Source organism: Brassica napus, chromosome C3 (genome assembly GCF_020379485.1).
Source record: "Brassica napus cultivar Da-Ae chromosome C3, Da-Ae, whole genome shotgun sequence".
Taxonomy (NCBI): Eukaryota; Viridiplantae; Streptophyta; class Magnoliopsida; order Brassicales; family Brassicaceae; genus Brassica; species Brassica napus.
Window position 1 is genome coordinate 13,430,507 of NC_063446.1, and position 24,558 is coordinate 13,455,064.

Genomic DNA, 24,558 nt, shown 5'->3' on the forward strand with positions numbered 1-24,558 from the left:
TTTTCAGGTGATGAAGCGGATCACAAAACCGTTATTAACTTTTTATCTTCCATTTAGGCTTTAACATTAGAGCCGATTATAATATTAGGCCCAAGCAATCTAGGGTTTCGCCTTCTCTTTAACACACACACTAATAAAAGTGTCTGCCGCTGCAAAACTCACCTAGCGTTTCAGCAGCTTCACCTCACCAGGTTCGTGCGTCTTCGCCAATGATTCACTATGTCAAAGCTTCGTTCTTTAGCTTTCTTACATTTCATTTTCATGACTTCTAACAGATTTTGAAGTGGCAAGGATCGTTCAGAGCAATGTCTCCTGCTAAAGGTACGGTCTTTACGTTGATAATCATTTTCCATCTACTTGTTTTAAACGCAAACATTAATAACTAGCCATGGCTTTAATGTTCTTAAGTTTGAAGGATATGCTTTTATGTTGTCAAAGTTGTTAAAGCTCTCTTTGTGTTGTTTCTATTACAGTTGATACCACGAAGAAGGCTGACCCGAAAGCCAAGGCCTTGAAGGCTGCAAAGGCAGTGAAGTCTGGCCAAGCTTTCAAGAAGAAGGACAAGAAGATTAGGACTAAGGTCACCTTCCACAGGCCAAAGACTTTGACCAAGGCCAGAGATCCTAAGTACCCGAGGATCAGTGCTACTCCAAGGAACAAGTTGGACCATTACGGTATCCTCAAGTACCCACTCACCACTGAGTCTGCGATGAAGAAGATTGAGGACAACAACACTCTTGTCTTCATTGTTGACATTCGTGCTGACAAGAAGAAGATCAAGGATGCTGTTAAGAAGATGTACGACATCCAGACCAAGAAGGTCAACACCCTCATCAGGTGGGTTAAATGATTAATTGTTTTCTTTCTTGGCTTGCGAGTTTGGTTGTGTGTTTCATATATATTGACAATGATGTATTTGGTGTTTGTTGTTGTAGGCCTGATGGAACGAAGAAGGCTTACGTTAGGCTTACACCCGACTATGATGCTTTAGATGTTGCTAACAAGATCGGCATCATCTAAGTTTCTCTATCTCTGCAATTATAAAATCAGACTTGCGGTTTTGTCTCTCTGTAGTATCATCATTACACTCATCTGGTTGTAGTATTTTGAGCAAAATCTTTTTTTTTTTTTTTACAATACATTCTTGTCGCAGTTTATTGAATTCAAGTTCTATGTTTTTGGTTTGGCTTCTCAACAATCTTATACTTCTAAAATACCAACATATTGAAGTTTAATCTCTGCTCTAACCGGTTTTTTAACTTCCAAAATAACACTGAAAGTTCTGTCTAAATCCATCACTGAAAGTCTGAAAGCTTATTTGTTCACTATAATTTTGACTCCTCGGAGAGTAGTAACGAACAAAACTCTGCTTGACATTGTTCTTCTGTATATAGAAATTTGACTTCAGGGCACATGATTCAGCCTTGAAAGATGGAGATACTTGTAACTGCAGAATCCTCGAGTTAGGTTCATACCAACTGAGGAAAACGACATCCGTGAAGTGGAACTTATGGAAGATATATGTATTGCACATCTTACGTTCACATTGGTCACATTGGTCAACAAATACTTTTATGTTCTATCAGGTGGTTTACGAATCTAGCGAAGCATAACTTTGCAGCACCAAACCAACTAGCTACCATATACTATATTAAAGAGGTCATAGCTCGCATCTTTGTTACGAAATGTTAAGAGAATCATGACAGTTGAGATTGGATTGAAAATGCAGAGGGTGGAGGATGGAAGGAGCTATTACACGTTTGAATATGGACTAAGAACTCCTATCTATGCAACCACTTCCTTTGCAACAGTAACAGTTGGAAACAGTAAAGCATATATTATAAAAAGTGAAGAAACAGCTTCAAGTTATGGCCGACTCTTTGAAGATTCTTCAGATTTAACAACACACAATAAACTTGTGTCACTCTATTATCTATATTCTCTCTATGATTACAACATTATGTAGATTGTAATTGATATTCCCTACAACTCCAATGATGTTTCAATCAAACTTGCATTTAAAAGACCTGCCAAATAAAGTGGATACGATGTATATTTACAAACCAGACACCTAACCATTACACATTCTCCACCTAAATCACTCGCATCACTAACAAAAAACAAACCTCAGCAAATAAACTGCCTCTAATCTTCAGTTTCAGTAAACAAAATGATATACCTTAGAGACCAAGCAAACGAATAAACACAGTCCTTCAATGCTTCGTCTCCTGAAAGAATATGGGAATCTACGTCTACAAACTCCAACTTTGCTTACAGAAACTAACCGTGGTTGTACATCTGCTACTCATATAATGTAGTTCCCGAACCGATAAGCCTTGATCAGATTGCAAGTTATGTCCTGTCATCGCATCCAATAACATTATCCCGTCGCATCACGTGACGGTTGTTATGTGACTCTGAGCTGATCGTTGGTGAAGTGGAAAGAGTTCAATCTATCTAGATCAGTCGATGTTGGCGTAGACCCTTGCCATAATGTGGTTGCATTAAACGCACATACAATCCGTTCTTACTCGATAAGGTATCATGCGTGCCTTGTTCAACTATTTTGCCTCCATTGAGAACCACGATGTTGTCCACATGTCTCATCATCGCTGCTCTATGCGCTATCAGAATCGTCGTTTTGTTCCCCATTATCAACGTATCAAGAGCTTCCTGCACAACACGGCTCGACTCTGATTCGATAGACGAACTCGCTTCATCAATCAACAGTATTGGAGCGTTCTTCAGTACTACACGAGCTATGGCGATTCTCTGTTTCTGTCCTTGTGTAAGTTCAACACCTCTCATCCCGATATGTGTGTCGTAGCCGTGGGCTAAGCTGCTGATGAAATGGTGGGCGTTTGCAATTCTCGCTGCTTCCTTCATCTCAGCTTCACTAGCGTTATGCCTTGCGTATATGATGTTTTCTCTGATCGTCGTGGAAAAGATTATTGGCTCCTGTTGAATCAGACCCATGTGGCTTCTTAGCCATCTCAAGTTATATGACTTCAAGTCTCGACCGTCTAATAAGACCTGACCAGCGACTGGATCGTAGTATCTCTCGATCAACGATATTATTGTGCTCTTTCCAGAACCAGAAACACCAACCACAGCTAATGTTTGTCCCCCGCTGACTTTGAGACTGAAGTTGCTTAGTACCAACACTTCGGGGCGAGTTGGGTAGCAGAAGTCGATGTTTTTCAGTTCAATGCTTCCATAGACGTTAGGCGGACTAAGAGCGGAGGTATCATCAGGTTCAATTGTAGGCACTCGATCTATGATTTCAAATACTGAAGCGAGAGATCTACGGCGCTTAAGAATGTAAGGTGCTAATCCGAATGGCTCGACAAGGGCAAATGTAGCAAAGGAGAAAACCATGTACTCGGTTAGAGCGGTTGACAATTTCATATATCCACGCTTTACTGAAAATGCGGTGAACCAGAGTAGGAGAGCATTGCAGGCGAAGAGGAGAAACTGGGAGAAGCCAAACGCTAAGCCAATAGCCATCCCATGGAGAAAGCTCTGTCTGAGTATCCGTTGAAGTTGCAGTCTGTAGAGTTCCATCACCTTGTTACCGGCACAGAAAGCAACAACAGTATATATGTTTCTGACAGCATCCTCGAGTACTAAAGACGCCTTTCTATGCATCTCCTGGATGCCCTTTGAGAATCCAGCAAGCCAAAGTTTCTGGAAATTTTGAGGGTTATATTAGAAACCAACGTCAGGAAAATAGACAGATAGAGAGATCCACATACTAAATCGACACTACTTGAACTCGAAACATTTTGCAAATTATTTGACAAAGGGGAAGCATGCGACTACTGAACCGGAATTGGTTAACAAAAAAAAAACATAAGGAGCCTTCATGTGCGTCATAAGGACTTGTTGGGGAAGACTAAGAAATGAAACCAACCTGAGCAATGGCGGAGAGAGTTAGTATCGGCAAAGTTGCCAATGCAACAAGGGCCAAACGCCAACCGAGCAGCAACCCAATAAGAATGGCAACGATAACAGCAAAACTATCCTGAATAAGTATCGAAAGCCTGTTGCTGAAGGCGGCTCGGACAAAAGTGGCATCATTTGCTAGGCGCATGGATAACGTATCTGGACTGTTTTCTTCTTCATCATACCATCCAACTTCATTACGCAGCATCGCTGGCACATCAGAGAAAATATATGAACTGAGGCAAGTGAAAGCTGTAACAGGTAGTGAAGTGAATTAAATAAAGAAAGAAAATACTGCAGTACCTGAGAACATCATCCTCCGCACTCTCTCCGTCATTTTCTCTCCCATAATACCAAAGTAGAAATGCTGCAAGAAATTGGCAACAACTGTCACTAATCCCATGCCCGCAATGATTAAACACCACTTGTCAACCTCCTCACGCAGGTGGCTTCCCTTGCGGTTATAGTATGCCGTCACTACCAACGCAATAACGTAAGCTAAAAGAGGATTGAAAGAACCAAATATGGCAGCACCAATACTCCCTAATACAGCATATAGCCACTCTGGAAAACTAAGCTGCGCCAACTTCCAAAATGAAGGTGACTTCACCACAACATTTGTTGAAGTGTCATCAGAATGGCTAAGAGGGCGGCTAAATGTCTGTGAATGGGAGCGATCATTTTGGGGATCCGATATCAAAAGGGGTGATATAGGGGACTCCGGATCTGAACCATTTGATTTCTGACGTTGTGGACACTGAATGTCAATTTTTGGTAGTTCTGGCAACCGCATCTCGAAGCTATCTTGTCTTTTAATAGTTGGTTCCTTTTCAGCTACATCCAAAGACGAGCCATTTTCTCCCACTTTATCTGGAGCAGGGCTATGATCATTGTGTGACTCTTCACTATTAAAGCACATTTCCTGGGGGCGAAAAACATTGTGACCTCTCTGAAGAGATGGAGACTTGGCCATTTTGGGCGATGAATGTTCTTGAAAGCCACGACCAGCTGAAGAATCCCTCTCAGATTGGAAAACAGCAGGGTCGTTGTAGTTCCTAACTGGCATCCTGTAAGAAGATACGATTCCACAAACAAGTAAATCGTCAAAGTCCTCTTCCACATAGATCATTACAAATCAAAAGCAGTCGGACAAAAAATATTCTACCACGACGTTAACTACACAACAGACTTGACTAGTTGTTAGATATATATGTCTTAGGCTGGAGAATCATACCGTCTGGGTAGCTTTGTCGCTTCTTCACACTTCAGAAGCTCGGCATACAAATTACCAAGGTTGATTAGTTCATCATGTGTACCCATTTCAAGTAGCTGACCCTCTTCCATTACAGCAATATAGTCAGCATTTCTTATCAGACTTAACCGTCGAGCTATTATTATGGTAGACCGTCCTAACATCAGAAGATCAAGAGCTTCTTGGACAATTCTTTCAGCTTCAAAGTCTAGTCCTCCAGTGACCTCATCAAGCAGAAGAATTTTTGGATCTAAGAGTACAGCTCTAGCAATCGATAGTTTTATTTTCTGCTCCTCCGTCAACGTTAAACCAGCTTTCCCAACCTAGAAGACAAACAATGAAACAAGTCATTTCCAACTTCTAAACTGAAAATAGAAGCACCAAAATTGCAATGCGTAACTACAAACTTTTCACTGGATGGTTTACCTGAGTTTCATATCCTTTTTCAAGTGAGCTAATAAATGTATGTGCACGAGCTTTTTTAGCTGCCTCTTCTATCTGATCCAGAGTAGCATCTCGGCCATATGCAATATTCTCTCTTATGCTCAAGCTAAGTAAAGCAGGCTCTTGTGTGACCAGGCCTATTTGGCTTCTGAGCCACTCTAATTTTAGATTTTTAACATTTTCCCCATCAAGTAGAACTTCTCCTGTTTAAGAAAAAAAACCACAGATCTATTCAGCTCAATAACAGTCTCCGCTGCAGGCAAGTAACAAAGGCAGATTTGAATAAAATTATTGATACACTTAATTACACATCATTATACCTAGTGTAGGATCATAAAACCGTTCCATAAGAGGAATAATGCTGCTTTTTCCAGAACCGTTTCTACCAACAAGTGCAACAGCTTTCTTAGCAGGGACAGTGAGGTAAAATCCACTCAAGATTGGAATTTCAGGCCGTGACAAATAGCTGAAATATACGTTCCGAAACTCGATATTTCCTTCAACAGCAGACAAAATAGTTCCCTCTTGATTAGTCCCAGATGATGAACGACTTATCATCTCAAAAAGTCTATATGCCGCAATCCTTCCTTGATCAAATGAATAAAAGTTTGTAGCAGCTTGATTTAAACCCCTGCACAGCACAACATGAATGTGGTTAGCAAATCAACGTGTATACTTTTAGAAGAAAGATACAAGCAGTAAAAGTAGAATCTGAAGCTTACAGCCCGCTCAAAATAACAGCAAAAAGGGCTGTAATGATTTCTCCACCATTCGCCCTTCCATTAATAACAAAGAACCGACCAACCCAAAGTTGCAGAGCACATGAACATATAGCAAGCCCATAAGTAAATCCAAGTCCTAGTCCTTGTACAAGACTAATCAATATACCATATCTCAGAGTTGCTTGGAGAGAAGTTGCGTAAGAGTATTTTGCGAGAGTTTCATTTGTAAAAGCGTACAACGTCCTAATGTAAGAGACCGCCTGCACATACAGAATAAACCCTTTTAAGCGTTAGAAATTTGATACAGGAGGCGCCATATTGAACAGTAGGGAAAGCATTTCAGAAGAATTTGTACACATTAGACAGACTAGCGGTCGTGTAATTGCCATGCATCTAAGTTGATGCAATACATCAAGTTATGGTCCTTATGGATGCTAAAAATAATTATAAATGCATCCTTGCATAAACAAACAAACCCATAGCTGGGACAATATGTTGAGAACTAAAGAAGAATTCCAGATAGCAGTACAGCCGCACTAAAACCAAGATAAGTAACCTAAAAGTCCGACCTGTCTAAATACAATCTAACCTCGTAAATTCTGCATGTGCCTTTCTAAACATAAAACAGGACCTGTTTAACAGGTTCTGATTTTAAATAAGAGAAAAGTACAAGATATCAAACTTTGCACAGAGAAAAGGAGTTTCAATGTTCACAAGACACAAATCTCTCTGTTATAATTCCAGTTCTTAAATATCATTGTTGGGACATTTCAAAGTTTAATGCTTGCAACAGGATTCAACAATGAAATTAAAGATCAACACTATCTCCATAATGACCCCACAAACCTAGCAATACCTGTTCAGCAATGCTGGCTGCTTCAGCATAAGCATCTTGAATGTTCTCCGCAAGTCTGTGGAGAAATATATTTGATACACCTCCTGCAGCAACAATGAAAGGACCAGTGGCTAACGTAATGAGCGCAATTTCCCAGCAGTTAACAAAACCGATAACAAGCCCACTGATAAATGTAGCCATATTATGAATGTAATTTCCAACCTGCGAATGTCCAAGATCCCAAGGATTAAAGAAATGCCAGAAGATGTACCAATCCTTGCATACATAAAGATATTTGCAAGCTAGCTTGATACCAGATTAAAAGTTAAAACATACTTTTTCGCTTAGAGCCGACTGAATAAGAAGGACATCACTCAGCACTTGGCTTACTATATCCCCGTTATTCCCATATGTATCAAAGAAACTCATATCCTGATTTAGTAGTACTTGGACGTACTTTGACCTGATCACAGCAGTCTGCCTCTCTCCAGTCAGTATCCAGCAAGACACCTCTATAACAAAGAAAAATTAATTATGGTTGAAGCTAATAGCATCATTACAGTAGAGGAAAGAAGCAAACAGCAAGGTTTAATAAGTATAGTGAACCTACCAATCCAACCAGATATGAAAACACCCCCAGCGATGTATACAATGGTCAGCGAAAGCTGCAAAAAAGGTAAAGATTACTTAAGAGGGGCACATCATTTCAGGATTGTTGCCACCAGTGTTTCATGAATTCAGATGAGTGAGTTGCAGTTTTTCAAGATGGTTTCCAGTGTTTCATGAACTCAGAGAAATAAACAAGACATTCACAAGAGCATACATAGAAATCCATCAAGACTAGAAAACCAAAAGCATAAGCTTATAACAAGGGTTGCCTCCTTATGAGCATGGATTTGAGTAAAACGGAGGTAACTATTCAGTATCCCCAGCTAAGTCAATAACAGCTGATTTCCAGGTAAAAATATACAATATAGATTCAGGAAACAGTCATCCACATAATAACACCCAGAAACCCACTAACAAGCCAGCATGCATATCCACAAAGTTGCTAAAATGTAGAGAAAAGCAATTACAGAATTTCACACCATCCGATAGATGCTAAAATCATGCTTATTTCAAGAAATATCATTCCAATGCTAAAGATACTACTTAAAGCTCGTTTAATTATTCCACTACACGCCCACCTTCTTTACTTGGCCTAGTACATTTATGACTAATGAGTCCCACAAACACCGTGGAGATAACAGCCCTAGCATATTTACCTCTCCACCAAATGTTCAAGAACCTCGCAGAAACGTTACTTAACAGTTAACACTAATGTGGCAACCCACTACAATTACAATAACCTGGGAGCTCCAAAACTCGACACACGAAGCTGAGTTTTCAATAGCTCCAACAAGAATGTCAAGGCTTATATAGAAACGTAAACTCCATTTTCCCCCAAAAGCTCACTCAGATAACTAAACCAAGTAGAACTATGAATCTTCCAAAAGCCACAAAAGCGTATACAAGCTGAGCTAACCTCAACAAGGCGATCAAACTGATCCTCAGCTCCCCGAGTACCGTAAGCAAGAACCTGAACAATCTTCGCGAAGTAATGCAAGTAAGCAATCAGCGCAGCTCCATGAGCAGCAGCAGCCACGGATCCGAGCACCATAAGCACCCAATCGAACCGATCGGCGCAAGCGAACAGCTGGGAGAAAGGAACAGCAGCGGGAGGAGGCTCCATCTCCTCTGGCTCATCCATCTCCTCCTCTTCCTCCGCCTGCGTCGCCATCCCCGCGCCGCCGTTCTCGGCGCTGGGATCGAGGTAAGGAGATGGAGACTCGGGAGGCTCGGAGACTTCGGAGACGGGAGTTAACGGTTGTATGTGCGGCGGAGACCAGCCGAATAAGCCCCTGGAAACCATCATAGCGACGGGTGGGAGGGGGAGAAGCTCTCTAGGTTTTGGGGATTTTTGATTTCAGTGGATCTGTTGAAAAGGTTAAGAGGAAGGAGGAGAGGAAATAGATTAATGTTATTTCATGTTGTTACGTATTAATTAAAGGGAAACATACCTCATGTTATTATGAATATATTACACATTTTAATGATTATTTATAAATTAATTACACTGGGGTGGCTGCTAACGGTCAACTACGGAGACGAGTTTTTAGTTTTTAATTTCTTTTCAGGTATTCTTCGTTTATTCTCTGCTTATTTTGTTATTCATTTTTCCTTCTAGAATTTCTAGGAAAATTCGTCCCCAGAAAATGTTGATTTCAGTAAATATTTTTTTTTTTAATAACAAACGCACATGTTGTGATGATAAGTGTATAAATCTATAACTAAGTTTAAGAATTTCACGAATTGATATAAATAAACATTTCTAAAATTATTTTTAAAAACTATTAATTTTAATAAATTATCTACAATTCCTAAAATTTCAGCACCGATTTCTAGATAGTTTTGATTGAAATTAACTCATCATCTCTGTTTTTTTTTTGCACGCAATATTGGAGAAAGAGCCGGGTTAGGCCACCAAACATTTGCCCTTTTCTTTTGTTAATTCACAAAATTCGTCATTAAAAATTTTCCTAAACAGAAACAGTTGGGTTCTAACATTTTGTTGTTTATATTCACTGTTAATATCGTTGATAATCATGATGTGAGATTAGTTGTGATGGTCGATAAGTAGATTATTTTGTCATAACTTCTACAGAAGGTGGTTGTTCGAATAACATTTTGATGATATGCTTTTCTGTTATTAAGTCAAAAGTAAACAAAGAACCATAAATGAACAAAGAAAAAAATAAAAGATTGTAAAAAACTTGGAAAGATGTGCGTGCGTTGTTTGGTGTGCCGTGAAGAATTGCAACAAATAGCTGTCATCGTTTCTTACCATTTTCGCTGTCGAAAGCCTAGAAGAGGCAAGCAAGGTGCGGGTGGCGGAAAAGAAGGGTGCTACTTCATGTGAGACTAGAAGTACCCAGTGGGGTCAGGGCAAGTATCATTGAGGAGGCAGTACGGAGAGAGACTCATGTTCTGCCAGTGCATTTGATCTGTTCACTGTTGTTACCTTTTCTAGATCTTTAGCAACACAGTCCCCAGTCCCCACACATTTGATTGATTAAAGAAAAGATGAAATGAGATAGTAATGTTTTTGGAAAGTGAACCAATGAAAATAAATAGAACAAGAAGATGAACCCTTGGCGTCCCTAAGTCAACTTATTGCCTTAATGCCCTCTTCGGTCCATTAAATTAGAGAAAACAGTCGTTTCATATCCAATATATTGCAATATATTCAATTCATATCCGATTTATATAGCTGTGCTAAAACATATTTGAACTTTCAAAAAAATCAAATAACATACCTAATGTTTATTTTCTTAGCCAAATCATACATCGGTCGCCACATCAGCTGCCACATCATCTAATTTTGATGATTTAGATACTGCGTCAGCTAATTTTACTGACGAGGATACCACATGTACATTTAAAAACAAAATACTCGTTTTATAAAAATATTTTTAAGAAAATGTAAAATTTTATAATTAGTATTTAGATAAATTAACAAATATAATTAAATAATTAAATTTTAATCGTATATAAGAGATAGATTTGTAAATGTTTCAATCATATCACAATACCGTCCTTATAAGAATTATATATGTGTTGTAATTATTCAAATTCAATGCTAGTATTGCAGTCGTGTCACTCTAGATTAATTATGGTTGTGTTTATTTAAAAAATTTATGATATGTTAATCTACATCCTTTAAATGTAAACAACATATTCATAATTAACTATGGTTGTGGTTATTTAAAATATTATGATATGTTAACCTAAATTGTTTAAATGTAAATAACATACTCATGATTAATCAAGAGTAACACACTACAACAGTAGTATTGAATTTGATACATTACAAACATATATAACTCTTATAAGGGCGGTATTATGATATTATCGAAATATTTACGGATATATTTCTTATATAAGATTAAAATTTAATTATTAAATTATTTTTTGTTAGCTTTACTAGTTGATAAAAAATTATAAATTTTATATTTTCCAAAAAAAATATTTTTATAAAATGATTACTATTTTTTTAAAAAAGATGTAGACGTGGCATTTTCGTCAGCAAAATTAGCGGACGTAGCATCTAGATCAGCAAAATTAGATGATGTGGCGGATGAAGTATAATTTGACCAGAAAATAAACATTAGGTATGTTATTTGAAAGTTCATGTTTTAGCACGACCATATAAGTCGGGTTTGAAATAGCTGTTTTCTCCATTAAATTACAAAGCCCATTGGGAATCAAAAATATAATGAAAACAAAGAATCGGATATGAAATCGTCGTTTTCCCCATTAAATTACAAAGCCCATCGGGAATCAAAAATATAATAAAAAGAAAAAAGGGCCCAACCGGGTTCGAACCGGTGACCTATTGATCTGCAGTCAATTGCTCTACCACTGAGCTATGGACCCTTGATGTCTAAACACAGTAAAATAGGTTCTATTAGCCCTTCAAACGTAATACTATACATTAGGCAGTCTGTAATTCTGTATATAGATTATTTACTACATGGTCTAGAAAAAGAACCCAAAAATACAAAATGGGTACATTTAAACTTGGATCCAACTACAAGCAGGAATCTTCTTGATTCTTGATCCATCATTACCATCTCCTAACCTCAATTCTTGACCATAATGAGAAGGATTAAGTGGTTCAAGCTTAACAAGCTGACACAAAGCAGCATTACTTAACCACAAATTACAATGCATTCTTGAACAACTCAATAAAGCTCCCCACACTCCCACACTTGCTTTCACTCTCATTCTCCTCACTATTTCCACCGCTTCACCAAACAAACCAGCCTTCCCCAAAAGATCAACCATACACGCGTAATGATCAACCCCCACTTCGATCTCGTGTCTCTCTTCCATGTCCTTGAACACTCGTTTTCCTTCTTCAACTAACCCCGCGTGTCTACAAGCTGAGAGAACACTGAGGAAAGGAACAGAGTCTAGTCTGAGTTGGTTCTCTTGCATAAACAAGAAGAGTGAGACAGCACAGCTAGCTAAACCATTGACTGCGTAAGCGGATAGCATAGTGTTCCATGACACCATATCTTTGTTTCTTATCTCAACAAAGCATCTCTCGGAAGATTCAATCATTCCACATTTCGCATACATATCAACTAAGCCGTTTCCTATGGCCGTGTGGGAGCAATATCCAAACCTGATGAGCCTGGCGTGAACAGACATTGCATCTCTCAAGACTGCTAATTGTGCTGCTGCGTGTAAGATGTTAACAAATGTGACTATATTCGGCTGAAAGTTCTCATTCTTCATCTGACGAAAAGCGGCAATAGCTTCTTCAGCCTGGCCATTGATTAAGTACCCATTCATTATTAGATTCCAAGATACAGTACTTTTCTCGAATCCACACTTGTCAAACAAGGATTTTGCTGCAGCAAGGGCGTGACATTTGGTGAACATGTCGATCAGAGCATGTGCCACCTGACATTCTGAATCGAACCCATGCTTTATAGTTTGTCCGTAGACACACGAACCTCGATCATAGTCGCTACAGAGTGCACACGTTTGAAGCAAACCCACCATAGTTCCTGAGTCTGGGCGTACTCCATGTAACTTCATCTTATTGTACAAATCAAATGCTTTACAGGCATCACCAATCTGGGTATACCCTTGCGCTAGAGCGTTGAAAGCTACAGCATCTTTAGTTGGCAGTCTTTCAAAAGCTTTTAGCGCAGGTGAAAAAAGACCGCTTTTGGCATACATTGAGATGATAGCTGTGGCTGCTGCTAACTCCGACTCAATATCAGTTCTTATAGCATAGCAGTGTATGCTTTTACCTAATCTAGAGGCGGCTATACCTATCCCTGCACAAGCCGGAAGCACGCTTGTCAAAGCTACAGTATTAGGCTTGACATCTGTTTTCATCATATCCCTAAACAAAGAGAGAGCATCATCGTGATGACCTGCTAGCTCAAACGAAGCAATCATTGCAGACCAAGTAACGACATCTCTATCTGTAATATTTGTGAAGAGTTGTTCCGCTATCTCCAACTCACCACATTTGGAATACATACTCACAAGAGAAGTTGCAACCGAGACGTCACCCATCATCCCTTGTTGTACTACGTATTCATGAATTGCAATCCCCTTCTCTAAGTCCCCTACATATCCAGCAGCTTGAAGAGCGCTAACTACAGCTACCTTATTCATTCTAACATCATAGCATCTCATGATGTCAAACAACTCCAATACCTTAGTGAAGCACCCATTATGCGCATAAGCTGCCATCATTGCACCCCAAGAAGAGTCATCCTTGCTCCACACGTCTTCAAAAACACACTCAGCAGCATCTAAATCCGCGCATTTGCAGTACATGTCAATCAAGCCACTAGAGAAACCAGATGCAAAACCTTTCTTAACCACAAATCCGTGCAGACATCTACACACATCCGTACTCCCTATCTTCGAAACCGCAGGGATCAGATTGTACAAACTCACATGATCAATCTCAACACAACTCAAACACATATCACGAAACAACCGCAAAGCTTCACCAAAACACCCATTCTGAACAAACCCGGAAACCATAATGTTCCAAGTAACCACATCTCTCTCCGGCATTTCATCGAACACCTCTCGTGCTCTAACCAAGTCTCCGCCTTTACAGTACACTTCAACAAGAGCAGTCCCTATATAAACATCAGACTCAAAACCCATCTCAGAAACCAACTCATGTATCCCTAAACCTCTCTCCAAGTCCAAAGCTCCGGTGCAAGCCTTCAAAGCGAAAGTGAAACTGTACTTGTCAGGAACAATACTTTTCTCTTCTGACATGTAGCGGAACAACTCGAGAGCTTCTCTGTGCAAACCGGCTCTCGTGTACCCTCTGATCATCGAGTTACACAAAACGACGCCTGGGTCTTGAACTGAATCGAAGATGATGCGAGAAAGGTTTGGTCTTTGGAAGAGAGAGTAAGCGTTTATTAGCTGGTTATGGGGTTTGAGGCCTGAGACAGTTAATTTGCCGTGGACTTGGAGAATACATCTGAGGGTTCTACATTCCCGGAGCATAAGGAGGAGCGCCGTGCTGGTAACTGGCATTTCACCGGCGACAATGATGATGCAAGAATCCTGCAGTTAGGTTCGTTTCGTTGGGTTTGGGTAATTTTGGTTTTTGATTAGTTCAGTTCGCATTGCTGAATTGAACCGAAAACAAATTCTGTTTGGTCCGGTACAACTTTTGGTTAGTTTGATTTGTGAAAATCTATTGAAATTTTTGATTTTGGTTAAATTTTCGGTTTCAACCGATCAAAATTTCAGATAATTTGATTATTTTGATTAGCTCAGTTTAATTTTTAATTTTGAAAAGTCAAATAAACCGATCGTCAATCTAACCGAGTGTCACCGATGACCAACTTTTAACCGAACCGAATTCTAAACCAAACCTGATGGTCTTTTTAATTAACTTTTCTTAAAGGAGGAAAATCTTTTAGTTCAGGCCTTTGAAGATGTAAAACTCAAGCAAGAGTAGAGAGAGCATAGTAATTGAAGTGTCGAGTTATTACAAAAAATCTAGTAGTTGTCATCACATGATATCCTGTTAAGATTATTACTAATCTTACATCTATAGAAAGAAAGATTCAACCGAACTTTCTATAGCTTTTGCCTTTCCTTGCTTTGATCAGAAGACATCAAAAGTTAATATCCTCTCTGCAGTAAACTGCTCTCTATGTATATTGTTCAATGTGTCTTCTCATGCGTGATGGATCTTCCACATTCCAGTTCTGTATCCCGCAGACATCAAAGCAAGCTCCCAGAGCATGTTGGGAATGCTCAGCAGACTGACTTTAGACCCGGGAATTTCAGACCAGTTCACAGAGATCTCAAGCATTGGAATGTTAAAACGCTTGCACAAGAATACCAACTCAACATCAAAGCACCACCTGCGTCAGAGACAGGGATACTCTTATCGATTGCTTCTACTGCTAGTAATATCATCATCAAATATTGTAAAATACCTTTTCAGATGGACGTTTGTGAAAAGTCTTCTAGCAGCAGCTCTAGTAAACATCTTGAACCCACACTGAAAACAAAAAGTCTCCATGAAAACAGAGCAATTACATTGACTACTAGAGAAGCAAAGAGCAAATGAGATTAAAAAAAATTAACCTGTGTATCTCGAATTCCAGAACCAGCAGCCAACAAGACCACAAGATGGAAACCTTTCATCAAAAAGTTGCGATACCACTTCCTCTGAAATAGAAAGACTGGAGTCATTTAGCACATGCATCCAAGACACATATTACAAGCATATGTACATGCATCTGTGTGTCTATCTAGAATTTTGTAAAACTTAACTGTAGCAAGAGCTTTCTCCTCGAGATGAGCACGAGAACCAAATGCTGATACTTGCACATCACCTATTTTAAAAGCCACATTCTTTAGTGCTGGATCTCTGATTGAATTTTCTTCTCTAGCTACTGCATGAATCTGAGAGGATACACGAGATCAGGATATTTGTAATAAACAGTTTCCAGATTGTCTGAAATTTCAAGAGCAGAAACTAAAGACAAACCTGATTTTCAAGTTTTTCAAGGTCTGTGATTTTAGTTGCACCATCAGCATCCAACATGAGAAGTAGTTCACCACGCGAATGCATCATTCCCTATTTAATGCTTTCATAGAATGTAGAAAGCATTGGTTATTTCTTTTTTTTTCCACCATGAAATGGTAAGTAAGATAGAGTTGCATGCGACTACTAGGAGTTGAACTCACAGTTCTTATAGCTTCTCCTTTCCCTTGATTCTTCCCAAGGGGTATAAACCTTATGTTGTCAACTGTATACTTTTTGACGAAATCAAAAGCTACTCTTTTTGTTCCATCCACGCTTCCATCATCAACAATCACCACCTACAAAAGAGAAAACAATATAAAACGGTGCAGATTAATTGAGTGATTCAGTATGATATCGACATACTAGCAAGGTGAACTAATTAAACCGACAAAAAACTTGATAAGTTCATTCATATTCACCATCACAAAGGCCATATATATAGGTAGTGAATCAACCTTAATGGACTGAAGAAAGATAAAACAAGAAACTATTTACCTCATAAGAAAAACTCTTATCCCGTGATGCACGACCTTGAAGGTAACTGCAAATCATAGGAGAATTACAGTAAGCATAAATATTAGACTTGTGTGGTTTTGCAAGAGAAGCAAACTTCTCACAAATTGGAACTAAGTTCTGTCAAGAGGGAGTTTGTAAAGAAGTGAAATTAAACTTAACTTACTCCATTGTCTCCTCAAGAGCAGCAGGAAGTCTCTGCTCTTCGTTAAAAGCTGGAACAATTAATGATAGATACTTCTCCGCAGGGTCGGAGATATGAGGGCAGGGAACCTGATGATAGAAAAGCTGCTTAAAACCTACATTCACAACCAGAGGAGACGCGATTCTCTCTACAAACAGCTGAATCTAAAAGCCTCACCACTCCAGACAGTGTAAAAAAAAGAGAGCTAATTTCCGACACATAACTGGTTAAACAAAACTCCTACATAATCTCAAATTTCGACACAACTGCTTAGACCAAACTCCTACATAATCTCAAAGCTCTCTTCTTAAACACTCTACAGAAACAAAATAACTGTCACAATCATTCTTAGCCACACACACACACACTAACAGTCAATAACAGATTCTTTATAAAATTCCGAAACGATAATAAATCAGACGAGATACCTGTTTTAAGGATGTCGGATCCTCGAGTGTAGTCACGGTCTCCACAGGACTGGTGATTATATATAAACAAATCAAAATCCAGGATACGATACAGTTATAGAGGAAATGGAGTGAGAAAACGTACACGTTACTGTGTCTCCTTCTCCAAGCTTCAAAGACGACGACGGAGATGAATCCCCAGAAGACGATCAGCAACAGAGAGAGGCCAAGTTCCGCAACTGTTAACAGAGACTCCATTGCCGGTGCTCCCTAGATTTTCAGATCTGTTTTGCTTCACGAGGGGGAGAGAGAGAGAGAGAGAAGAAGGGAGGTGGAATGAATCCGTGAAGAATAAGCAAAGAAAGCTTAAAGTTTTTATTGATTTAATCCGTGAAGTGAGTGTAAAGGATTTGATTGATTGATTGTGAAGATAATTCAAACCCTAATTCGATTTTTGACTTTTGAGGTTAAAGACATTTTGGTTTGACTTTCCCAATTTAAGTTCTCTTCCGGTCGGTTCTTTTTTTAGCAATGTTTACTTAACCGGATTAAACCGAAAACACGTCCATTTAACCGTATTGAACTTGAAAAACCAAGTCCAATATGTGATTATTATCGGTCTCTTAACATCTGTGATAGTCATTAGCCTATTCAGATATTTCGACTGAACCGGAAATGAGATGTCTTAGCACATGTAATTAGTGTAAGAAATAGATCATAACAGTGAAACTTGCTTACAAGTTAAAATAAACTCTCCCAAAAGACAAAATCATACAACGGTGGAAGTAAGAACTACTTGAGAAAGACTACAAGGGCCACAACAGCCACAACAGTTGTGGTGATACCAAGCCATTCCTTTCGCACTGACGATTTGATTTGTCTAAAACAATGGGAAGTTTTGGGCTCGTCCAGTTTCCTAAATCCAAATGTTCTAATTTCCTGTCCAAAAGAAGCTGAACCTCGAATTGGGAGTAAATTTTCGACAAAAGGAGCTATAATGCCACCAAAAGTACCTATGCCACGGACTAAGCCCGTATTTGAACAGTACTTATGCAACTTCTTCTCTTGATCATAAAAGTAGAGATTCCCTCCCTTGGAAACCGCCAGTGGCATGCACCAATGCCACCAGTGACTACATCTAGATATGAAACTGCTACGGGTGGAAGAGGATAAATGAAAGGAGTAAGCGATGCTCCATGTTTCATCTCGTGCATCCATTCTCCATATGCAAAACCCTAAAACCAGGCTCCCCAATATCCTTTGCGGCTACGACTAGACGGTCTTCGAGGTTAGCTATCTGCCCTGACTTGCAGAACCGAGGCGGTGTCTTTACGCTACGAAACTCTTCAGTGTGCAGATCCAACGCAAGTATCTTCTGAGTCTTGTCATAACAATCTACTTCTAACCAGTAGATGGATCCATTCACAAACGCCGACTTCAATCTCTCTCCCACATAGAAAAGAGGCTTACTCTTCAGTCTCCTCCATACCCCAATGTTAATATCAAGAATCTCGCAGTAACTATAGTTAGGCTCCAAGCACATCCTCACTACCTTATAGCTCCCGTTAACTATGTCCCTACCGAATCCCATCCTCCAGTATCCAGGAAACACTTCAAAACCCCTTCCTGCAATTTCAATTTTCTCCTCAAATTATCAATTTTTTTACTTTGATACAAGTCAATTATCAGATTATATAGACTTACTGGATACGTCGTCGAGGACGTTGGTTATCTTCGGTGGAAGGATTCAAAACGTTGATCCAGCCTGGCACGGGCATGCAAACCAGACCGTCACAGGACAGCGACGGTCGTCTGGAGAAACCACTGTCCTCCTCCTGCCCTTTGGGGAAATCACAGTCTAGATAGACCATCTCGACCTCTTCGTCGTCGTCCTTCACAACCACCTCTGGATTAATGTTTAAGAGCAAAGCGGCGGCCACGAATTGCATCTTCGTTTGTTTTTTTTTGGATAATGATACGCCTCCTCTCCGAGAAGCTCCTCGACTCCAGTAGTGATCTCCACTGCTTTGAGACGGTTTTGAATTTGAGGATAGATTCCAACGGAAGTCGAAGAAGAACTTCTTCCTCTAGATCCAAACCTAGCTCTTTCATCATCGGAAGGAGATGATTTCTTCTCTCTTCTCACCCAATCTCTCCTTTAACACACTAACCCCAAACAAATAATGTAAACCCATCGTCTCTCTCTAATATTACTTGAAAAAAATCAGTATTTTTTTTTATATATCACGCTCATATCAGTTCATAAAATGTTTAACTACAATAATAATAATTTTAATAAAATAAAAATATTTGTCGTTCTACTGTTAATACTTTTTTATAAGGACAAATCTCCAAAATAGCACATTTCTAAGTTTATATCACAAAAATAGCACTCCAGAACCAAAATGACCAAAATAGCATCTTTCTAAGTTATCTTTTTAAAATTTTAATTTTTTTATTTTTCAAAATTTGAAATCTTATCCCCAAAACCTCATTTCTCAACTCTAAACCCTAGACCCTAAACTCTAAACCCTAAACTTTAAACCCTAAACCCTAAATTCTAAACCCTAAACCCTAAACCGTAATCCCTAAACCCTAAACTCTAAACCCTAAACCCTAAATCCTAAACCCTAAACTCTAAACTCTAAACCCTAAACTCTAAACCCTAAACCCTAAACCCCACCCTTTAACTCTAAACCCTAAATTTGTGACTTTTGATAAAACATTAAGTGCTATTTTTGTGACTTTTGACCTTGAGTGCTAGTTTGGGAACAAAAACTTGATTTACTGCTATTTTTGTCTTTTTCTCTTTTTATAATGTTCATAAAATGTTATGTATGGTTCTGCTGTTAATACTTTTCTTAACCAAAGGAAAAAAAAATATTTAGTTTCGTTTTTATTATAATGATTGTCTATAATATACAAAGGAAACATACATAAAATAAAATATTGAGATTATACACATATATATATATATATATGTATATTTGGACGTGTTAAAAATTATAATAAATATTTTTTCAAAAAAATAATAATATTATTAAAAAGATTGTCTAAAGTAGTTTTTGTAATATTAATTGAGAAATCAATTTTTAATGATCACTTTAGTTCTTAGAATAAATAATACATATGTTTAATGACTTAAAAATGTTATGCATGATGCAATTGTAAGATTTCAATTTTAATTTTCTTTTTTAATAATTTTATTTTAAAATATATTATAAATTTCATTTCCTTTTTAGTAATGATAAAAAAAACATAAAAATGTCTATAAAAATAAAGTATGAAGATTATATATATATATGAAATTTCAAAATATTTCTTATAAATAAATCATTAAATTTCAAATAATATTACAGATTATCTCAAGTAATATAATAAATATTATATTTTCAGATAATTATAAACAGGAAAAAAAAAATTTAATAGTCTAAGTCAATTTATATTGGTCATTTGATCCCAGCATATTCAAACATTTCGAGTCATTAGCATATTCAAATATTTCGACTGAACCAGAAATGAGAAGTAATCGTACATGTATTAATGCGACGGTGGGAAAAAAATATCATAACAGTGAAACATGCTTAAAAGTTAGAACAAACTCTCCCAAAGACCAAATCATACAACTGTGGAAAATGTTAAGGTACCTGACGTGTTATTTTGTATATTATCTTCTTTGTATAAAGCCTATAATCTTGGCTACTAGTGTAAACCCCTCATATAAAAAACAAGACACAGCCGCAAAAACAAATATTACACTCAGAAAAATTGACTCAAACAGAGCAAAATTCTTTTGGCCTCATGATAGCCACATTTGTACAAACTCTCAAGGAGCCCCGTGAATTCTCATCCTCTCGCGGCTCTTCTTCTTCTTCTTCACGAATCTCTCTGCCTCTAGTTCGGCATGAAGAGCAAACTGAAGCCTCTTGAGATTCTCAGCACACTGTCTGTGCAGTCCCGGTGAGAACATTCCTGGACCTTCTTGATTGATCGGTCCAAGATGGCGCTTGTACGGGGAAAGCCATTTGGACTGCAGGTAGTTCAGCGATCTCCATGGAGGCAACGGCATTGAGTTCTGCTTTAAGGAGAATTTAGCCGCGTCGACCATTACTTGGAGGAACTGGTTTAGTCTCGCAACCGTTCCCACGTAGACCACTGGTAGTGATTCCATTATCCGTTGGTATGAATCAACAGCTCTAGCGATTTCAAAGTGGCTTCTGAAATCAATGTCGATGATCAAACGGTCGTCTTGGCCGAGAGGAGTATCACTCAATATGATGTCTACGTATTCGTTGTCTCCTGAGAAAATAGCGAGTCACATCAATCTTCTGTATGAAAAAAAAACTGTACAAGGCGGAGTTTAGAGGTGAAAACTTACCACCAGGAACTTTGCCAGTGCCATGCCATCTTGCTGAACAAACAGCAGCGTTATATCCGGAAAGGCGTAAGAGCTTTGCGAGATAAAACCTGAAGCAACTGGCGTTACATGTACCGGACTTCACAGAGTGGAGATCTTTCTCTTTAATAGAAAGCATCAGGGTCCGAACCGCGGAGAGAACCTCGGTTTCGTGCTGAGGCATTGAGTACTTGAGAAACTGCAGGCAACAAACAAAGAAATTTTAAATTAACAAAAAGACTTCAACCTTGCGTAGAAATTGAAATACTAGGGTCTCAAAAATGTGATATGTAAGTATGCTTCCTACAGAATATAGCAACTCTATAAAGAAAAGCTACCATTCTAACCAATTTATGATAAATCTCTGAAATACTTTATAACGAGTGGCAAACAAGGACATAATAAGAAGCAGAAGACAGCATGAGAGTACTTGCAACCAATCTTTAGGCAAGTGTTCTCCATTGGAATGTGTTTAGCAGCTATCTACTACAGAAACCATACTAACAAACTATATCCACTGTACTAACTTATGAAAGTGCTTTCAAACTTCCGTAGAAACTGAAACACTTGGGTCACAAAAATGTGATGCTTCCTACAGAATATAGCAACTCTGAACAAAAATGCTACCACTTAACCAGTCTATGATAATCTCTGAAATAATTTATCAGGAGTGGCAAACAGGAACATAAATAAGCAGAAGTAGACATTAGCATTAACTATGTACATATACCATTCTAACAAATCAATGATGTTCTTTGCAGTACTTTCATTGCGAATGGCATTCATTATAAGCAGCTTATACTTGGGATGCTCCGTTCAATAATCAAGAACCAACCAATCACCGCAAGATCAGCAATCTATAAGGCATCATACTAAACCATATGTCCAAGCACTACAAAACTATATATCCAGTTTCTGCTCTTCAACATGATCCCAATTCATACATCCAATCAGATTGTAACCAAATCGCCTCTACGGTACCTGAATTTTATCGGAAAGGTAAGAAGGATCCGGGAATCCAGAATCGCTGTCGCTGCTACACCACGAATCACCACCACCGCCGCTTCCACCACCTCCCGTCTCGAGAAAATCCGTAACCATAAGGCCTAGGTCACATTCACCGTCGAGGCTAGAATCCCTCCCTCGTTCCCACCACTCCTCCGCCGGAACAACCCTCAAGTCCATCCCCATCGTAACCTAAATCGCCTTCTCTCTCCAGAAGAAGAAGTTTGGTGAAATTAAAAGATTCGAATTAAATGAAAAATTAGAAAGGTCGAATTGACTCTCGGCACAGAAAACGCGTTTCGTCCTCTTCTCACGAGTCTTGTGTGATTGATTATATACAAATGGTAGAGAGAGAGAGAGAGCTTGAAGGTAGAAAAGACCAGGAAGATAGGCGAAAAGGAAGATGAAGCGAAGGTGGGTAAATATAATACCATTACACGTGTCGTAATGACGTAAAACCCCTTACCGGATTAATTATATTACCATTTGAGCTCGTTTTTTCTAGTTGTAACGAACCCAAGGTTATTAACAGAAAAAAAATGAACCAGGACAGAGCCTAGGGTTATATTCGTAACGACATGCGGAAGTTATTTTAACAGCGCCCGAGTATAAAAGGGTAAAGCTGGTAACTGGGAGTAGCTGGAGCGTAGCGGACAATCTGGAAGAAACTAATGGGTTTGGCTTGGGGACCAAGTTTAAAGGCGTCTTTCTTAATTAAGCTGACACGGACGAATTTTATATTAATTAATACCATAATCATCTTACATTTTGGAAAACAAAATTGACCAAAATCGATATTCTTATCAGATAATAAGATTGACCTCTAACAACATGATTAATAGAAATTCTTACGATGGAGTTCTTAACGGAATATAATAAATTGTCTCTTAATTTTTAACTAAAAAAATTAAGAAACAGTTTCTTATATTCTGATAAGAACTCTATCCTAAAAACCCTCCATTAATCATGTTCTAATTGCTTGCTGAAATTGGCACATGGTTTTAACTACACAGCTCATTTTCAAAAAATTGAAAACTAATAAAACATAAAATAAATAAAAATATATATATGAGAAATAAGGAAAAAACATCTTAATGGGCTTTACTTTTATTACAGTTGGGCCTTTTCGGGCCTTATGTGATATTTACTTGCGACCATCCGAACCAAATTGTTAAACATCCATTTATGTCTACACAAACCCAACCTTTACGACCAAACTTTTTGACGTATATAACTTTAGGGACTCCTTCCTCGGAATTTTCCGAGGGTTCCGTTCCTTGGAAATTCCCGATGAAAATTCCGAGGAACATTTCGTCGGAACTTCCGAGGATTGGACCATCGGAAAGTCCATCGAAATATCCCGAGGAAGTTCTCCCTCTGTATATTCCGAGGACCTTTCCGACGAACTGGTGGTGCTCAGAGTTTTCTCGGAAATTCATTTTCTCGGAATTCCGTCAGAAATTTCCGAGGGATTTCCGAGAAAAAATAAATTTCCGAGGAGTTATTTCCGATGACTTGTTTCGTCGGTATGTCATCGGAATAACGTTATTCCGACGACATACCGACGATTTTTTTCTCGGTATGCCACTGTTTTCTTGTTGTGACAGTACACTTAAGTTTTAATATGTTTTGCAACAACTCTTTTATATTTGGAACTTGGAAGATCATATATGAAATACCGATTTCATACTATGAATTCAGAGTCATGCATGAATATTAGAAAATGTAGTTGAAATCAACTGACACAACTCACAACAATGGAAATGTCAATTTAATATTTTTTTTGCAACAACTAAGCAAATTTTATAAACTGGGCGACATCTCAAGTCTAAACCATATAAAGAAAAATTCTCACCAAATGGTAATTAACTTTCAGGGAAAAGACGTTTAGCTTATGTGTGGAAGACAAGACACGGCAAGTCCAAGAAGTACCTCCGTACGTCAAGATTGTCCAGCCCGTGTCGCGTAAATATTTAAGATCTTCTATGATTTGAATATGGATTCTTGTAGATTATTTACAAAAAAGTCCAGTTAGTACCAATCAGACAGGGACTTCCAAAACAATACGCGACACATAATCAAAAACCTACCACCCAAGTCAAACCTATTTTCCTTTTAAATACATTCTTGATTATGACTTTCATAAGAGAGAAGGAATAAAATTGAAAGCTTGGGCCTATTATTTTGTGTGTAATAAGAAACTTTGTCAAT

At 38.4% G+C, this 24,558-nt stretch overlaps 6 protein-coding genes and 1 non-coding gene across 7 annotated transcripts; 1 reads left to right on the forward strand and 6 right to left on the reverse strand.

Moving 5' to 3' along the window:
* The first annotated feature begins 60 nt into the window (after positions 1–60).
* On the forward strand, positions 61–1,190 carry LOC106420754 (60S ribosomal protein L23a-1). Its single transcript, XM_013861596.3, has 4 exons — positions 61–191; positions 276–321; positions 474–837; positions 936–1,190. Exons 2-4 carry the CDS (start codon positions 306–308, stop codon positions 1,018–1,020), a joined length of 465 nt encoding a protein of 154 aa, XP_013717050.2. The 5' UTR covers positions 61–191; positions 276–305; the 3' UTR covers positions 1,021–1,190.
* Positions 1,191–1,995: 805 nt separating this feature from the next.
* LOC106420753 (ABC transporter B family member 6-like) lies at positions 1,996–9,238 on the reverse strand. The gene is made up of 11 exons (XM_013861595.3): positions 8,724–9,238; positions 7,809–7,863; positions 7,535–7,710; positions 7,220–7,420; positions 6,364–6,623; positions 5,962–6,272; positions 5,624–5,844; positions 5,180–5,520; positions 4,249–5,012; positions 3,914–4,155; positions 1,996–3,687 (listed from the first exon to the last, which is right to left on the reverse strand). Exons 1-11 carry the CDS (start codon positions 9,111–9,113, stop codon positions 2,458–2,460), a joined length of 4,191 nt encoding a protein of 1,396 aa, XP_013717049.2. The 5' UTR covers positions 9,114–9,238; the 3' UTR covers positions 1,996–2,457.
* Positions 9,239–11,602: 2,364 nt separating this feature from the next.
* TRNAC-GCA lies at positions 11,603–11,674 on the reverse strand. The gene has a single exon. It is a non-coding gene; the product is annotated as a tRNA-Cys (tRNA).
* An 8-nt stretch (positions 11,675–11,682) lies between these two features.
* On the reverse strand, positions 11,683–14,544 carry LOC106420615 (pentatricopeptide repeat-containing protein At2g39620). Its single transcript, XM_013861473.3, has one exon. It carries the CDS (start codon positions 14,327–14,329, stop codon positions 11,813–11,815), a length of 2,517 nt encoding a protein of 838 aa, XP_013716927.1. The 5' UTR covers positions 14,330–14,544; the 3' UTR covers positions 11,683–11,812.
* A 210-nt stretch (positions 14,545–14,754) lies between these two features.
* On the reverse strand, positions 14,755–17,376 carry LOC106438081 (dolichyl-phosphate beta-glucosyltransferase). The gene is made up of 10 exons (XM_048752601.1): positions 17,092–17,376; positions 16,968–17,016; positions 16,522–16,628; positions 16,338–16,383; positions 16,004–16,138; positions 15,804–15,893; positions 15,587–15,718; positions 15,398–15,481; positions 15,247–15,311; positions 14,755–15,171 (listed from the first exon to the last, which is right to left on the reverse strand). Exons 1-10 carry the CDS (start codon positions 17,202–17,204, stop codon positions 14,982–14,984), a joined length of 1,011 nt encoding a protein of 336 aa, XP_048608558.1. The 5' UTR covers positions 17,205–17,376; the 3' UTR covers positions 14,755–14,981.
* A 771-nt stretch (positions 17,377–18,147) lies between these two features.
* LOC106420679 (F-box/kelch-repeat protein At2g43270-like) lies at positions 18,148–18,895 on the reverse strand. The gene is made up of 2 exons (XM_048749393.1): positions 18,658–18,895; positions 18,148–18,572 (listed from the first exon to the last, which is right to left on the reverse strand). Exons 1-2 carry the CDS (start codon positions 18,893–18,895, stop codon positions 18,148–18,150), a joined length of 663 nt encoding a protein of 220 aa, XP_048605350.1.
* Positions 18,896–20,465: 1,570 nt separating this feature from the next.
* Positions 20,466–22,741, reverse strand: LOC106420592. Its single transcript, XM_013861454.3, has 3 exons — positions 22,324–22,741; positions 21,325–21,541; positions 20,466–21,245 (listed from the first exon to the last, which is right to left on the reverse strand). Exons 1-3 carry the CDS (start codon positions 22,531–22,533, stop codon positions 20,773–20,775), a joined length of 900 nt encoding a protein of 299 aa, XP_013716908.1. The 5' UTR covers positions 22,534–22,741; the 3' UTR covers positions 20,466–20,772.
* Between the last annotated feature and the right edge of the window lie 1,817 nt (positions 22,742–24,558).

Bases quoted from the DNA above. Each gene is read 5' to 3' on its own strand.
- LOC106420754 (XM_013861596.3), top strand. The intron at 838-935 runs GTGGGTTAAATG...TTGTTGTTGTAG, and splicing joins AAGGTCAACACCCTCATCAG to GCCTGATGGAACGAAGAAGG.
- LOC106420753 (XM_013861595.3), bottom strand. From the start codon at position 9,113: ATGATGGTTTCCAGGGGCTTATTCGGCTGGTCTCCGCCGCACATACAA. The intron at 7,421-7,534 runs GTATGTTTTAAC...GGACATTCGCAG, and splicing joins AGTCGGCTCTAAGCGAAAAA to GTTGGAAATTACATTCATAA. The intron at 5,013-5,179 runs GTATGATTCTCC...ATCTTCTTACAG, and splicing joins GCGACAAAGCTACCCAGACG to GATGCCAGTTAGGAACTACA.
- LOC106420615 (XM_013861473.3), bottom strand. From the start codon at position 14,329: ATGCCAGTTACCAGCACGGCGCTCCTCCTTATGCTCCGGGAATGTAGA.
- LOC106438081 (XM_048752601.1), bottom strand. From the start codon at position 17,204: ATGGAGTCTCTGTTAACAGTTGCGGAACTTGGCCTCTCTCTGTTGCTG. The intron at 17,017-17,091 runs GTACGTTTTCTC...TATAATCACCAG, and splicing joins AGAAGGAGACACAGTAACGT to TCCTGTGGAGACCGTGACTA. The intron at 16,629-16,967 runs GTATCTCGTCTG...TTCTATCATCAG, and splicing joins ATCCGACATCCTTAAAACAG to GTTCCCTGCCCTCATATCTC.
- LOC106420679 (XM_048749393.1), bottom strand. From the start codon at position 18,895: ATGCAATTCGTGGCCGCCGCTTTGCTCTTAAACATTAATCCAGAGGTG. The intron at 18,573-18,657 runs GTATCCAGTAAG...TTGAAATTGCAG, and splicing joins TAACCAACGTCCTCGACGAC to GAAGGGGTTTTGAAGTGTTT.
- LOC106420592 (XM_013861454.3), bottom strand. From the start codon at position 22,533: ATGGGGATGGACTTGAGGGTTGTTCCGGCGGAGGAGTGGTGGGAACGA. The intron at 21,542-22,323 runs GTACCGTAGAGG...TGTTGCCTGCAG, and splicing joins ACCTTTCCGATAAAATTCAG to TTTCTCAAGTACTCAATGCC. The intron at 21,246-21,324 runs GTAAGTTTTCAC...CTATTTTCTCAG, and splicing joins CACTGGCAAAGTTCCTGGTG to GAGACAACGAATACGTAGAC.